This window comes from Hydra vulgaris, chromosome 10 (assembly GCF_038396675.1).
Source record: "Hydra vulgaris chromosome 10, alternate assembly HydraT2T_AEP".
Classification (NCBI taxonomy): domain Eukaryota; kingdom Metazoa; phylum Cnidaria; class Hydrozoa; order Anthoathecata; family Hydridae; genus Hydra; species Hydra vulgaris.
This window is the reverse complement of record NC_088929.1, coordinates 51,543,304-51,556,436: the sequence shown is the minus strand read 5'-3', so window position 1 is coordinate 51,556,436 and position 13,133 is coordinate 51,543,304. Positions and strand designations below refer to the sequence as shown.

At 27.5% G+C, this 13,133-nt stretch overlaps 1 protein-coding gene across 3 annotated transcripts in view; it reads right to left on the bottom strand.

Moving 5' to 3' along the window:
• The window catches only part of LOC101238502 (uncharacterized), a 40,679-nt gene that overhangs the window by 10,861 nt on the left and 16,685 nt on the right, over positions 1-13,133 (bottom strand). For all 3 annotated transcript variants that reach the window (XM_065808280.1, XM_065808278.1, XM_065808281.1), the window contains 2 exons: positions 1,154-1,201; positions 819-938 (listed from right to left, as the gene is read on the bottom strand). In XM_065808280.1, coding sequence (XP_065664352.1) covers positions 819-938; positions 1,154-1,201 — 168 coding nt within the window. The remainder of the gene's footprint in view (positions 1-818; positions 939-1,153; positions 1,202-13,133) is intronic.

Below are 13,133 nucleotides of genomic sequence, written 5' to 3'. Positions count from 1 at the left end.
TTTCTTAATTCGGATTCTATTCTTTATCTCTATAAATCTCAAATCCGGCCTTGTATGGAATATTGTTGCCATATCTGGGGCGGATCCTCTAATGATGCCCTTTCTCTTTTAGACAAGGTGCAAAAACGCGTTGTAAACATAGTTGGACCTGCTCTTGCAGCCAACCTCCAACCATTATCACATCGTCGTAATGTTGCTTCTCTTTCTCTTTTCTACAAATACTATAATGGGCACTGCTCTAAAGAGCTAGCGTCTCTTGTGCCATCTACTATAATTCATTCTCGTGTTATTCGTCATTCAATTAAGTGTCTTCCTTTTTCTGTGACTGTTCCTAAGTGCTCCAAAAACGCTTATTCGCCTAGTTTTCTTCCTCGAACATCAGCTCTTTGGAATTCGCTTCCTTCATCTTGCTTTCCTGACTCATATAATTTGCAATCAAAATCGTCTGTCAATCGTTATCTTGCTCTACAATCTTTATCTTTTCTCTTTCAGTAACTTCCAACTTTAATTAGTGGCTGCTTGCAGCCTTGTTGGAAGCGAAGATGTTAAAAAAAAATAATAATAATAAAAAACTTTTATATCTGTGTTAGAGATACAAGTTAATTTTTTGACAAAATCACAAAACCATGCAGACAAATAAGCATAACTCAATTTTACCAACTTGTAATAATTATTACATCATCCTTTTTTTTATAAACCTATTGTTATGCAATCCTATTGTTATTCTATTAAAACCCATCATAATGAACCCATTAACAAGTGGAATTAAACAAAACAAAAAACAATAAATCAGAAAAACTTTTTAAAAAAACACGTACAGCATAAAAATGACCATTATTAATCAAGAGTTTAGGATTAAAACCTGATTGATAGAGTTCGTTAGCTGTTTTGCACCCTTTTGATAATTCTTCAATCAAATGCATTAGTCTTGGAGTAACCTAACAAGATATTATTTTGTAACAAACTAATTTAAAAAGTTATGTAATATCAAAGGTAAGTAAAGAACAGAAAAGATAATGTACAAATACTTATGTAAATAGCAAAAAAATAAAGAACAGAAATATAATGTACACATACTTAATATACATATCCATAAAGGGGTTTAAATAAAATAAAATTTGAAAATAAAAGTGCAGAGTAAATAAAAACTCACGTCTTCATCTATAGAATAAAGTTGATTGACCAACGCTTCAAAAATACTCTAGATATTGATGAAAAATATTATTAAATTATAAAAATATAATTAAATTATAAATATTAAATCAAATACTTTAAAAAATATTTTTTTTAATAATATTTATTTTTAAAATATTGATGAGTTAAGCATTTTTTATTCTGTTTTTCTAAGAACTTCTGCATCCACCTCTCTAAGAACTTCTGTATCCGCCTACCTAAGAACATCTGTATCTACCTCACAAAGAACTTTTGCATCCACCTCCTTAAGAATTTCTGTACTTACTTTCCTAAGAACTTCTGTTCCACCTCCCTAAGAACTTTTGTATCCATTATATATCAACAAGGCTGCAATAAACCACTAATCAAGTTATGAGTTACCAGAAAACAAAGAATAACTTTAAAGTGCAAAAAAACAACGAGTTGGGAAAACATAAAAACAAGAGAGAATCGCAATTCATTGATGTGCAAGCAAAAAAATTTGATAAAAAATTTTATCAAATTTTTTTAACATAACGGAACAGATAGAATAAAAAACAACTTTGCTATTTGTTGTATGATTAGTCACATGAGATTTTGATTAATAACATGTTACAACTAAAAATCCGGAAAAACTTTGTAGTTTTAATTTAGGTCTAAAAATGTTTTATAATATTATAATCCTACCTATTATGTTGTAAATTTATTCCTCTTCAATATACCATAGTCTTTTTATTTCAGAACCTAATAAACATGTCTAAAAGATCAAATAGTCAAGAGGCGCTCTGTAAACGAGTGTACGCTTTTTTGGATTTGCATCCAAAAGAGAACAAAATGTTTGTTTTTAATTGTTAATTATGGTTGATTTTGAGACATTTTTCGCAAGGAAAATCTCTCAAAATCAACCATGTACAATATACTGCAACTAAAGGAGATCAATATAGGATCATAACGGAAAGTCGGAAATGGTCAGACTGCAAAAAAATACCGATCAAACAGATAAAATGCCTAGAAAAATTGATTTAAAAGTAGGACAGTTTTTAACAGTGCATCTTAACCAAAAGATTCAATGTCTCCCTACAGTATATATCCAAAATTATTAACAAAAAGACGAGCATTTGATATTGTAAATAAACAAAATCGCCAAAAAGAATATTGGTTCAGAAAGCTGCTGTGCATCTTAAATGCCAAAAATTAGTTGCACTAGTCCAGAAAAAATTTGTGATAATTGACAAAAAATGGTATTTTCCTTTGTGCAACACAGAGCTTCCTGGCAACACAGGATATTATACTTCTGATTCCAATGCAACCCCTAATGCGGTCAAGCTCAAAAGAAAAAGCAAATATGAGTCAAAATTAATAGTTTGGATAGCCTTGTCAGAGAAAGGGGTCTCAAAGCATTACATTGCTCATTCGGGCAAAGCAGTCACTAGGATGTGACAAAATTGTGTTCTGGCCTGATCTAGCTTCCACACACTATTTAAATAAAGTACAAGATTACCTACAAGGTGAAAATATTGAATATGTACTGAGAGACATAAACCCTGCTAATGTGCCCAAATTAGTAAGCGAATCGGTTTGATATATGACCGCGGCCAGGGCCAGGTTTGATAAAATATAGCCAGGGCCAGGTTTGTGACTAGGACTGCATAAACATTTATACATCCTAAAGTACAGGGCTCGAATTAATGCAAAAAAATCTAATCGCAAAAAAAAATCTTTTTACCCTTTCCAACACACACATATATTCCTGACATTGCTTTGCGGTAAGGAGGGTTGCACTAATTTAAATGTGTATCTTTTCTACATTAGTTTATAATTGGTTTTTTTCAAACATAATATCTCTCTTATTATCTTATAATTTTCCCGTTTAGCAGAGTTTAAAATAGCTTAAGTTACTGTTATAATTTACAGCTTAATTCATAATTTAAAGTTTAAGTTTGAACTTAAATAATGTAATGAGCTAGTAACGTATTTATTACTATTACAATATTACTTTTAGGATTTGTTTTTATGAAACATGATACTTAAAAAAAGTAAAAGTAAAAATGCAAATACTACAATATTGAAACCACTTTAATTAGCTATAGAAAACTATTTAATGACTGACTTTAATGACTGAATTGTTCTAATTAATAAATTAAAACATTATTGTCATAAAACTTAAAACTTTATATTTGTGCAAAAACATGCCTATAGAGTGTTCCGTGGGTTGCGTGACTTTTTTAGAGTTGTCATTATGAGAGGATAAAAAAAGTAAACAAACTGTTTGCGGTACTAATTTTAATACCATTTGTAATAGGTTTTTATTAGCTTTTAGTACCAAAATTAATATCTTAATATAACATTTAATATCAATGTGGTTAATAATCAAGATTTTTTTTGTTTTCAAAATCAATAAAGTTCATTTACTAAATTTACAATAAAAAAAATGTTGTACTACAAAAAATTAGATATACCTTTTAAAAAACAGATATAATCACAAATCTTATACAAAGGCACATAGACACTTGCTCAATTTCAGATAATGAATTCAAAAACAATAAAGAAACCTTTCCAGCTGTAACTTACACTAATTCATTAAATTTTCTATTATTTTCACCAAGCTCTTACACATCTGAGGATATGAAGACCTATAAATCATGACAGCGTTTAAATAAGAAACAAAATATTTAATAAATTTTTTAGGCGTTTCATTTAAAATCTAAATGATACCCAAATTAATCCATGAATTTTTGCAGAATTTAATATCCAAACAGTAATTGCAAGGCAAGCCTCGCTGAAGCATGTACACATATCGCTGCAGTTTAAATTTGGATTGATAAAACTGTTAAAATGTGAAAATCAAAAACAGTAATTGATTATAATTCTTAATGGTTACCACCAAACCCGCAAGCAAAGTTAACAACAAAATATTTTTTTAATTATAAATCAAAACTAAAGGCAGCTATTGTTGGAACAATCCTTGAATCAGCTCATGAATACTCTGCTGAATCTTATAATTCTAAAGTACCAGATTCTTTTGCATTAAAAAGTGAAAGATAAAAATTTGCTCTAATAAATCGAACTATAGAGTAAAACAGGGTAAAATGAAGTAGTGGGTATAATGAAATAGTCATGACAATCTTTATTTTTTCGCTCTTAATTAATTATTGGATAATCTTTTTGCAAAATTTTTCACGTTGTGGAGAATACTTTTCTGAGATAATACCAAATTTTATTTTTGATGAAAAAAAATTTGTTATAAATTTTAAAGTTTTTGTATGTGTAATGAATTTTTTTATTAAAATTTGATATTATTGTACTTGAAAAGTGTTCGGGTACAACTTTTTATGCTGATTAAGAACCTTTTTTCAAATTTTAATATGCTATTTAGAAAAAAAAGTTATGAGTAAAAAACGGTAAAAGAGAATTGTGGAGTTGAATGAAATACACTAATGTATTTATATGTATGTAAATACACTAATAATAAGTAAAGCAATAACTTCTTAAATGCAGCCTTTTTTTATTAAATCTCAAGCGACCAATAAATCTCCTACTATAAATTTTTTGCATTTAAAAAATTTTTTCAATGAAATTTTTCTGAATTTAAATGAACAACTTTTATTAAATGATTCTAATGAATGAAATACGCTAGTTACTCTCTTGCTAAATGCTTTTTTTATTATTTAAATAAGTCTCTAGTGACCAAGCTATTTCTATAAATTTTGCGCATAAATTTCAAATTGATTATTGTTAAATCTATTTTAATATAAAATATGTCTTGAAACAACTTGCATGCAAAGAAAAAAGAGAAAACTATACACCGAAGAGCAAGTTGCAAATTTTCACTTAACAAATCGGCTAAATCTTTCAGCATACCAGTAGCAACTCTTCACATGCTTGTCCACGGCATAGGTGAAACAATTGGCAGTGGTTCAAGCACGAGCTTGTCAAAACAACTTGTATCAGTTTTGGTAGATACGCTCATCAAATTATCCACTTGGAAAAAAGCATTAATGCTGCTGGTAATTGTCTTGCTCCATACATTTTTTTATGATGCCATATATGCTATATCTCTATCCGGATGGATGGAAGATGAGCAATTTGAGCAGTGGCTCACTAACGTATATGTTCCCGCCATTAAGAAAATTCCAGGTAATTAGTTCAATCTAATTTTAGTTATCTAATTTGTTATATTCATCTAATTTTACATTCACAAAAGATTACATCAATCTAATTATAGTTATCTAATTTTAGGTATACATATTTTAGTAATAAATGGACATGTGACACATGTCACTTATCAGGTCATACTTATTTGCATCGAAAATAATTTCTTGTCAATTTGCTTACCAGCTCACACATCGCATATTCTGCAGCCACTAGATGTCAGTGTTTATTGCCAGGTCAAAAGAGTTTGGCACAAATTACTTCAACAGTTTTATTCAGAGACAAAGTTCAGCAACTTATCAAAAGAATGTTTTAGTCACTTGCAAAAAAAACTTTTCAGCTCTGGTGAAATTTTTAGTCGTACCCAAATAATCACTGGGTTTCAGAATACTGGCTTGTTTCCACTCGACATCAATAAAATCAATCAGTCAAAGTTAAAAATTGCTAATACGTTTGAAACACTGTCATCTGAACCTGAGCCTTTGTCATCCCAACAACCAGAATCTATGATAGTACCATCACCAATATTAGCACCAGGAACAACACTACTTCAGTCTGCAAACCTGTCTGCAACCAACCTTCAATATTGTAGTAACTCCAGCTATTCAAAAGGAATTTCAAAAAGAGGTTGAAAAACAACAGCAATCAGCCCAATCACTTGCAGCAGCTTTAAAACAAATGTGTCGTATGTACACGTTGAGACAAAAAAAAAAGAAAAAATGTAGATGTGCCAAGATTCAAAGGGGAGTGTCTCAACAAACCTGAAATACTTGAAAGGTTGAAAAATGCTGAGAGCAAGTAGCTCTAATGGCGAAAGGCAAATAAACCAAGAAACAAGTCCAACGAAAATATTAGCTGCAAACCAATTTAAGTGTAAAAAGTGCTGAAAAGTTTTAGGCAAAGCTTCAGCAAGTCAAAATATGGAGTGGTACCAGTGTGAAAATTCAAGTTGTAAGGTTTGGCTACGTCAAACATGCATAACAAAGCAATACGTAAAAGGTGCTGAGTTTTATTGCACCAAAAAGTGTCGCACAACTGAAAATTCAACTCTAGTACCTCTAAATGACTTAACATCATCACAAGAATAAAAAAGTTTATTTTATTTGATTGATTTTTTAATTGTTATTATTGATTGTTTTTTTAATTATTATTATTGTTTGCTTTTTGTTTTTTTAATAAAGAGTTGTTTTAATTACACATATATTTGCATATTTCATTCTCCTCAAATGTCAGTGTAGAATGGAATAAAATTTTATTTTAATCAAATGTTTTATAAAAAATTTTAAAAGAAATTATTTGATTTTTATATATTCAAATACAGCTCAATATTTTCTACAACTTTAAAAAGAAAATTAAAAATCTTTTTTCCATAACAAATAAATAACATCCTTAACTATTCCATTTAAACCATTTTACTTTATTTGTTTAAGAATATGCTTAATTTATTTTTTTAGAAAAAAAAAATTTTTAACAGAAGTAAAATATTTTTTTTTAATTTAGATTTGTTATAATTTAATTTTTAGTTGAACATTTGCATTAATCACAGGTTTAATGTTTGCAATAGAAAGTTTCTACTTTTAAAATTATTTTCATGAAACAAAAAATAATCAACTATTCAAAATGTTTACAATTTAAATAAAACTTTCTTCCTCACTTGCACTATGGGACGATTATGAGATCATTATATACGATAGTCCATAAATTACACAACCCTAAATTTCTCTATTAAACAAAACAAAAAAGATCAAAAGTTTTTCCTCGCAGAGCCTTAATTTAAATAAAAAATCAAAATAACCAGTTAAGCTTAATGAAAATTGCAGTGTTAAGAGCTTAAGATCTCCTACTTATGTTTTTTAAATAAATTTAGCGTTGCATAATTTATGGACAATCCCTAAGAGAATTTTAGAAGACTAAAATTTCTTTGTTCAAATAGATTTCTTTTAAAAAAAATCCTAAAAACAACTTTCATATTTATGTTTGATCTTGATATCGCTTTAAATAAAATGAAAATATAAAAAATGTTACTCTATTTGAGAATTCTTGTTGAAATAACTTATGTGTTATCAACATATAGGATATAAATAGAAACATTTGTATGGCTAGCAAGTCTTTGAAAGAGCTGCTCAAAGCGATTTTAAAGGATGGGGTGGCGACATATAGATTAAGACCAAAAAAACCTTTTTGCCAAGTAAAATCTATATATATATATATATATAAAAAAAAGGTCCTTGTTAGCTAACATTTGCCAACTATAGATCCAATTTTGTCAGGTGTGCAATATGCCGACTTGTAAATTTAGTATGGGGGCTAGAAAACTCCCTACATCGCCCCACCCACTCGGAATGCCTCTGGTCTTTGAGTATATTAAGTAAATTTTGTCTAACTATTCAAGTAAATTTAATAGTTGAGTTGAACTGTTACTGTTAAGTACAGACTGTTAAGTAGGTTACTGTAGGTTTACTTACCTATAAACTAAATCAAAACAACCAGTTAAGTAAATTAACTGGTTGTTTTGATCTAGTTTATAGGTAAATTTACTATGATGTACTTTATCCATTCAGTAAATAAAACTATATATTATTGGCTTCCACGCAGAGATTTAAAGTAATTCAAATTCAAAAGCGCTTTATGTTGAATAAAAATCTTCGCACAGTAGAGCAAATGATCTATATATTCTATAGATTCTATTCAAAAGATAAATTTAGTGTGATGTACTTTATGATCCCTAATAAAAAACTTAGACAAAAACACTACTTATAAGATTTATGGCCAAAAAAAATGCTAAATTAGTAAATAAAAAAATAAAAAATAAACAAACAAAAAAACAAATTGTAAAAATATTTTTTAAGAAAAAACTTATCGCGAAAGTGTGAAAGGCAATCCTGAAAGCCCTGAAGTTTTTTTAATTCAAAATTTATGTAATATTTTGTATATATATGCATATATAAACATTATTATGATCATGTTGATCATCATAATCATCATTACCATCATCATCATTATCATCATCATCATTGTTAAAATCATCAGGCTTTAGCCTTTCTCTTTTATGCTGCTTCTCTAATAATGGTCAATGCTCAAACGAGCTATCATTTATATTAGGATAAACCAAAACTCATTCTTGCTCACTACTTATTAAACAAGTTGCATATTTTTACTGCATCTGTCCCTCCATGCTTTTATTAATCCTTGCAGTTTCATTAATCCTAGCAAAACTTTATAACTCTTACCAACCCTCATGTTTTCCTTTTTTATACAACCTAAAACATTTTAAGTTTTCAGTTAATTGTTTCCTAGCTTTTAAACCTACCCTCTATTTTAAAGTAACTCATAACTTAATAATGGTTGCTTGCAACCTTGTTGGAAGTAAATTAGAGTTTAAAAATATATAAATATATGCTTGTATTTAATAAATAGTAAATGATAAATAAATAGTAAATATATAAATATATGCTAGTATTTAATAAATAGTAAATGATAAATAAATAGTAAATATATAAATATATGCTTGTATTTAATAAATAGTAAATGATAAATAAATAGTAAATATATAAATATATGCTTGTATTTAATAAATAGTAAATGATAAATAAATAGTAAATATATAAATATATGCTAGTATTTAATAAATAGTAAATGATAAATAAATAGTAAATATATAAATATATGCTTGTATTTAATAAATAGTAAATGATAAATAAATAGTAAATATATAAATATATGCTAGTATTTAATAAATAGTAAATGATAAATAAATAGTAAATATATAAATATATGCTTGTATTTAATAAATAGTAAATGATAAATAAATAGTAAATATATAAATATATGCTAGTATTTAATAAATAGTAAATGATAAATAAATAGTAAATATATAAATATATGCTTGTATTTAATAAATAGTAAATGATAAATAAATAGTAAATATATAAATATATGCTTGTATTTAATAAATAGTAAATGATAAATAAATAGTAAATATATAAATATATGCTAGTATTTAATAAATAGTAAATGATAAATAAATAGTAAATATATAAATATATGCTTGTATTTAATAAATAGTAAATGTAAGTAAATAATAATAATATATAAAGTATTATAAATTTTTTTCTAGTTTGGGTACTTTTATACCCCAGTTATATTTTCTGATTGTGCAGTAGGTATAGTTATAGTTGTAAATAATTATATAAATAATGTTTATATACACATATGCTTGTTCTTTAGTTGTTTTTTAAATAGCTATACAATAGTATTTATCTTTTTAGGAGTTAATTGTACTCGTTAATTGTACTCTATATACATTATATATTCAGGAATTGTAACAACTAGAGGCTGCTACAGTTACATAGTTTAGTTATTATGTTGCAAATATTAGATTAAACATAAATTTGTTGATAATACTTCTTAAAGTGTTTTTAACATTGTTTTTACTTTTTTTTTTTTGTTACTGAAGCACATTGTATTTTTTTTTAGTCGAACAAGAAGAAATGCTAAAGCATGTTAATTAAAGTAAGGAAATATTTTTTTTTGGTTTAAATGACTTATCTTCAAGTGATGACTCAGGTAATTAAACTCTTAATGGTAATGAAAAAGATAATATCACAACTGAAGATGAAGTTAATGCAATCATCTCTGTTAAAAAAGATGAAGAACTTGCCCATGAAAGTCAAACTTTAGATCAAAATTTTAATTTTCTTTGGGGTGAATTTCCAGTAGTAGATACTATTCAGCCACATGCTCACAGTATTAATTCAATATTGTTAACATGCTCACAATATTGTTAACATGCTCACAATATTGCTCACAATGTTGCTCACAATGTTGCTCACAATGTTGGAACTGGCTGAGTAAAAGCAACTAGTAAAACTAACATATGAAGAATTTGAAGGAAAGAATTTGAGATTTATAGAGATAAAGAAGAGTAAGAAAGTGGCAAGCACTGTAAAAGCTTAGCAGATGAAGAACTTTAGCGACTTTGCAATGGATTTGATATATGGTTTACAAGAAAGATCGGAAGTAAAAGTTAATCCTTAAAAATGAAGGGTAGATGACTCATTGAGTACATTACAATTCATAAATATAGAAAGATCTAGATTATTGCGATAAGGATTAACTTAAAAAAAATTAAACTCTGAGATGACAGGAAAATTGTGATCCTGAAATAATAATCCAATTGTAATTAGAAAATGCACTAGCAAAAGCATGCGAAAACTATAATACATAAATGGTCAGCTATAAGATAGTATTAAGAAGGGTTTAGTCCTGAAGTAGTTTTAGTGAGATTATGGTATGTGATCAAGCGAGATCATAGTATGGGCCAAACCACCCAAAGGAGTACAAGAAAAAACTGAAAACAAGCTAGGTACAGAAACAAAACACAAATTAAGAAGTGAAGGTAAGTAATAAGGGTGTTTTGAAAAAAAGTCACAGAGTTAATTATTTGAGATAGAGACTGAGAATATCAGAGTCAGAGATTGTCAACAGTTTTGAGCAAACTGTGCCAACAGGGTCAAAAGTACTCGATCCAAGTCATTAAATGTGATGAAAATTGAACAATAATAACAAAACTGAGTTTTAAATCAATCAAGAGAAAGTGCTTGGTCAAATTTGTCAGAAATAGCATGGAAAAGATCTTGAGAAGGAGAACAAAGAGAAAAGTGATTGAGTGAAGAGGTGCATATAAATAAATGATCATTAGAACTCAATTAGAACATTAAGTAGAATTTAAACAAATTTTCGAAACATAAATTAATTTGATATGTAAGTATATGCCAAGGCCAAACATTTATTCAAACTTTTGCTAATCAATGGATAATAACCATCGACACTGAGATCCAAAGATGAAACAAAATTAAATAAGTTTAAAAATGAGCAAATCTTTGCGGTAATTTTGCAGTAATTTATTGGAATGAAAAGTTACACCATAGACATGAATACTAAATATACATGAATATTTGTAAAAAAATGGATTGAAAAGAATCTATGGATTTTAAAGTTTTATTTAATGTTACATCATCAATTTAATACCTTAAGCTTTTAGACAATTAGCAATTAATTATTTATGAGTATAATTAAATTAGACAATTAATTACTAGCTGATTGGACCCATAAAAATATGAGCTTTTTTTAAGTCTAACATAGCAGATCCCTAAAATACGAATTTTTACCAAACCGTCAATTTATATATTTATTCCTCATTTACCTCAATATTTTTTAGTAAAATAATTCATTCTAAAAAATTACTTTAAGAGCAAAAAAAATTAACATGCGCGCCTTTTCTGCATACATAAAGCTTATAAGAGATTTACAAAATGTTTTTTTTTTCTAGAAGCACATCTTTAACAGCTCAGTGGTTTAGTGCGCTGTCACCAGTGTCTTTTAGGGAGTTCAAGTCCAACCCTAAGCATAATAAATTTTTAAATTTTTTAATCGTACCGTGTATATTTATAGCAAAAAAATATATATATAGCAAAAAAATTTCTGATAGTTGAAAATTTTTTTTAAAGTTTTCTCATAATAATACATAGATTATAAACAATTGTATATACACCCAGCAAACTCACTCCACCCTAATATACACCCAGCAAACTCAACTTATGCTAAAGATGTTTATACTTATAAACATTTGTACCCAAATGCAATACAAATGACGGAACTAAGAAGATGAAGCAAACAGAAATCATCAAAAGAGAATTTGTCATGACAAATCTTAAATCGAAGTTGCAAATTTTCCACTTGGATGACAAAATATTTTTCATACATTTTCAATTTTGTCAATTTTGTATTCAACTCTTATATTCAACTCTTGTATTCAATTACATAAATACAAAAATTCAAAACAAAACAGTTTCAGCATAAGACTTGTAATTATTAGAAAAGCTTTTTCATATCCTGTATAATAACATCATAAAAGTGGATTTTTTACATTTGCTTCTAACATATTTATTTATTATAATTTAATGTTATATATATATGTTATTTTATGTTATTAGATGTTTTGCAATAAAGCTGTGCATATTTAGAGAACCTGCTTAAATAGAGTTGATTAACTGCAATCAATATATATATATCAATTTTTAAAATGGTTTATTTTTAAATAACATGCATAAATCTGATAGATCAGTGGTTTAATGTGCTGTCATTAGTATCGTTTTGCGAGAGTTCAAATCCGCCTCCTTTTTTTTCATATATTTATAGCAAAAAAAACATATATATAGCAAAAAAAGACTTTTAATTGTTAAAATAAAATTTTAAAACTTTTACTAGCTACAGGATTTGTGTTTTTCTTTGCCTCCACAGCAGCAACTTTTGTAGTAGCAGGACTGTCTTGTTAAATTTTTTATTAAGTTTTAGGCCATCATTTTTTTTTCAGACTATCCGCAGCTTATTAGGACTAATTACCTGAGCACATTAATAACATAAGTATCTCTATCATGACATAAGCGCAACTGGTGTTTTGATGTTTTTAGAAATTTTAAGCTTTTTTAAAAAATTCTCTCTTTTTTAAAAATTCTTCTCTTTTGTTTGTTATAGTATAACGGGCGGTTACTAAAAATCCGGACTAACTTTAACTGAATTTTTAATGCCACAAGCTAAATCTTTTTTTTTCATGCTTATATCCATTTCAAAGCTTATTTAATTCTCTATAAGTTAATTTACTTGTTTTTAGATAATTAATAATAATTAAGAAAATAATGATGGCCAAGCAAGAAGAGGTAAGAAAACGGATTTACGAGTTCTATTTGAATAATAAATTGCAAGGTGAAAAAAGTTCACAGTAGCTCACTTCAATGATGAAAAAATTCCAAGAAGCACTATCTATGATA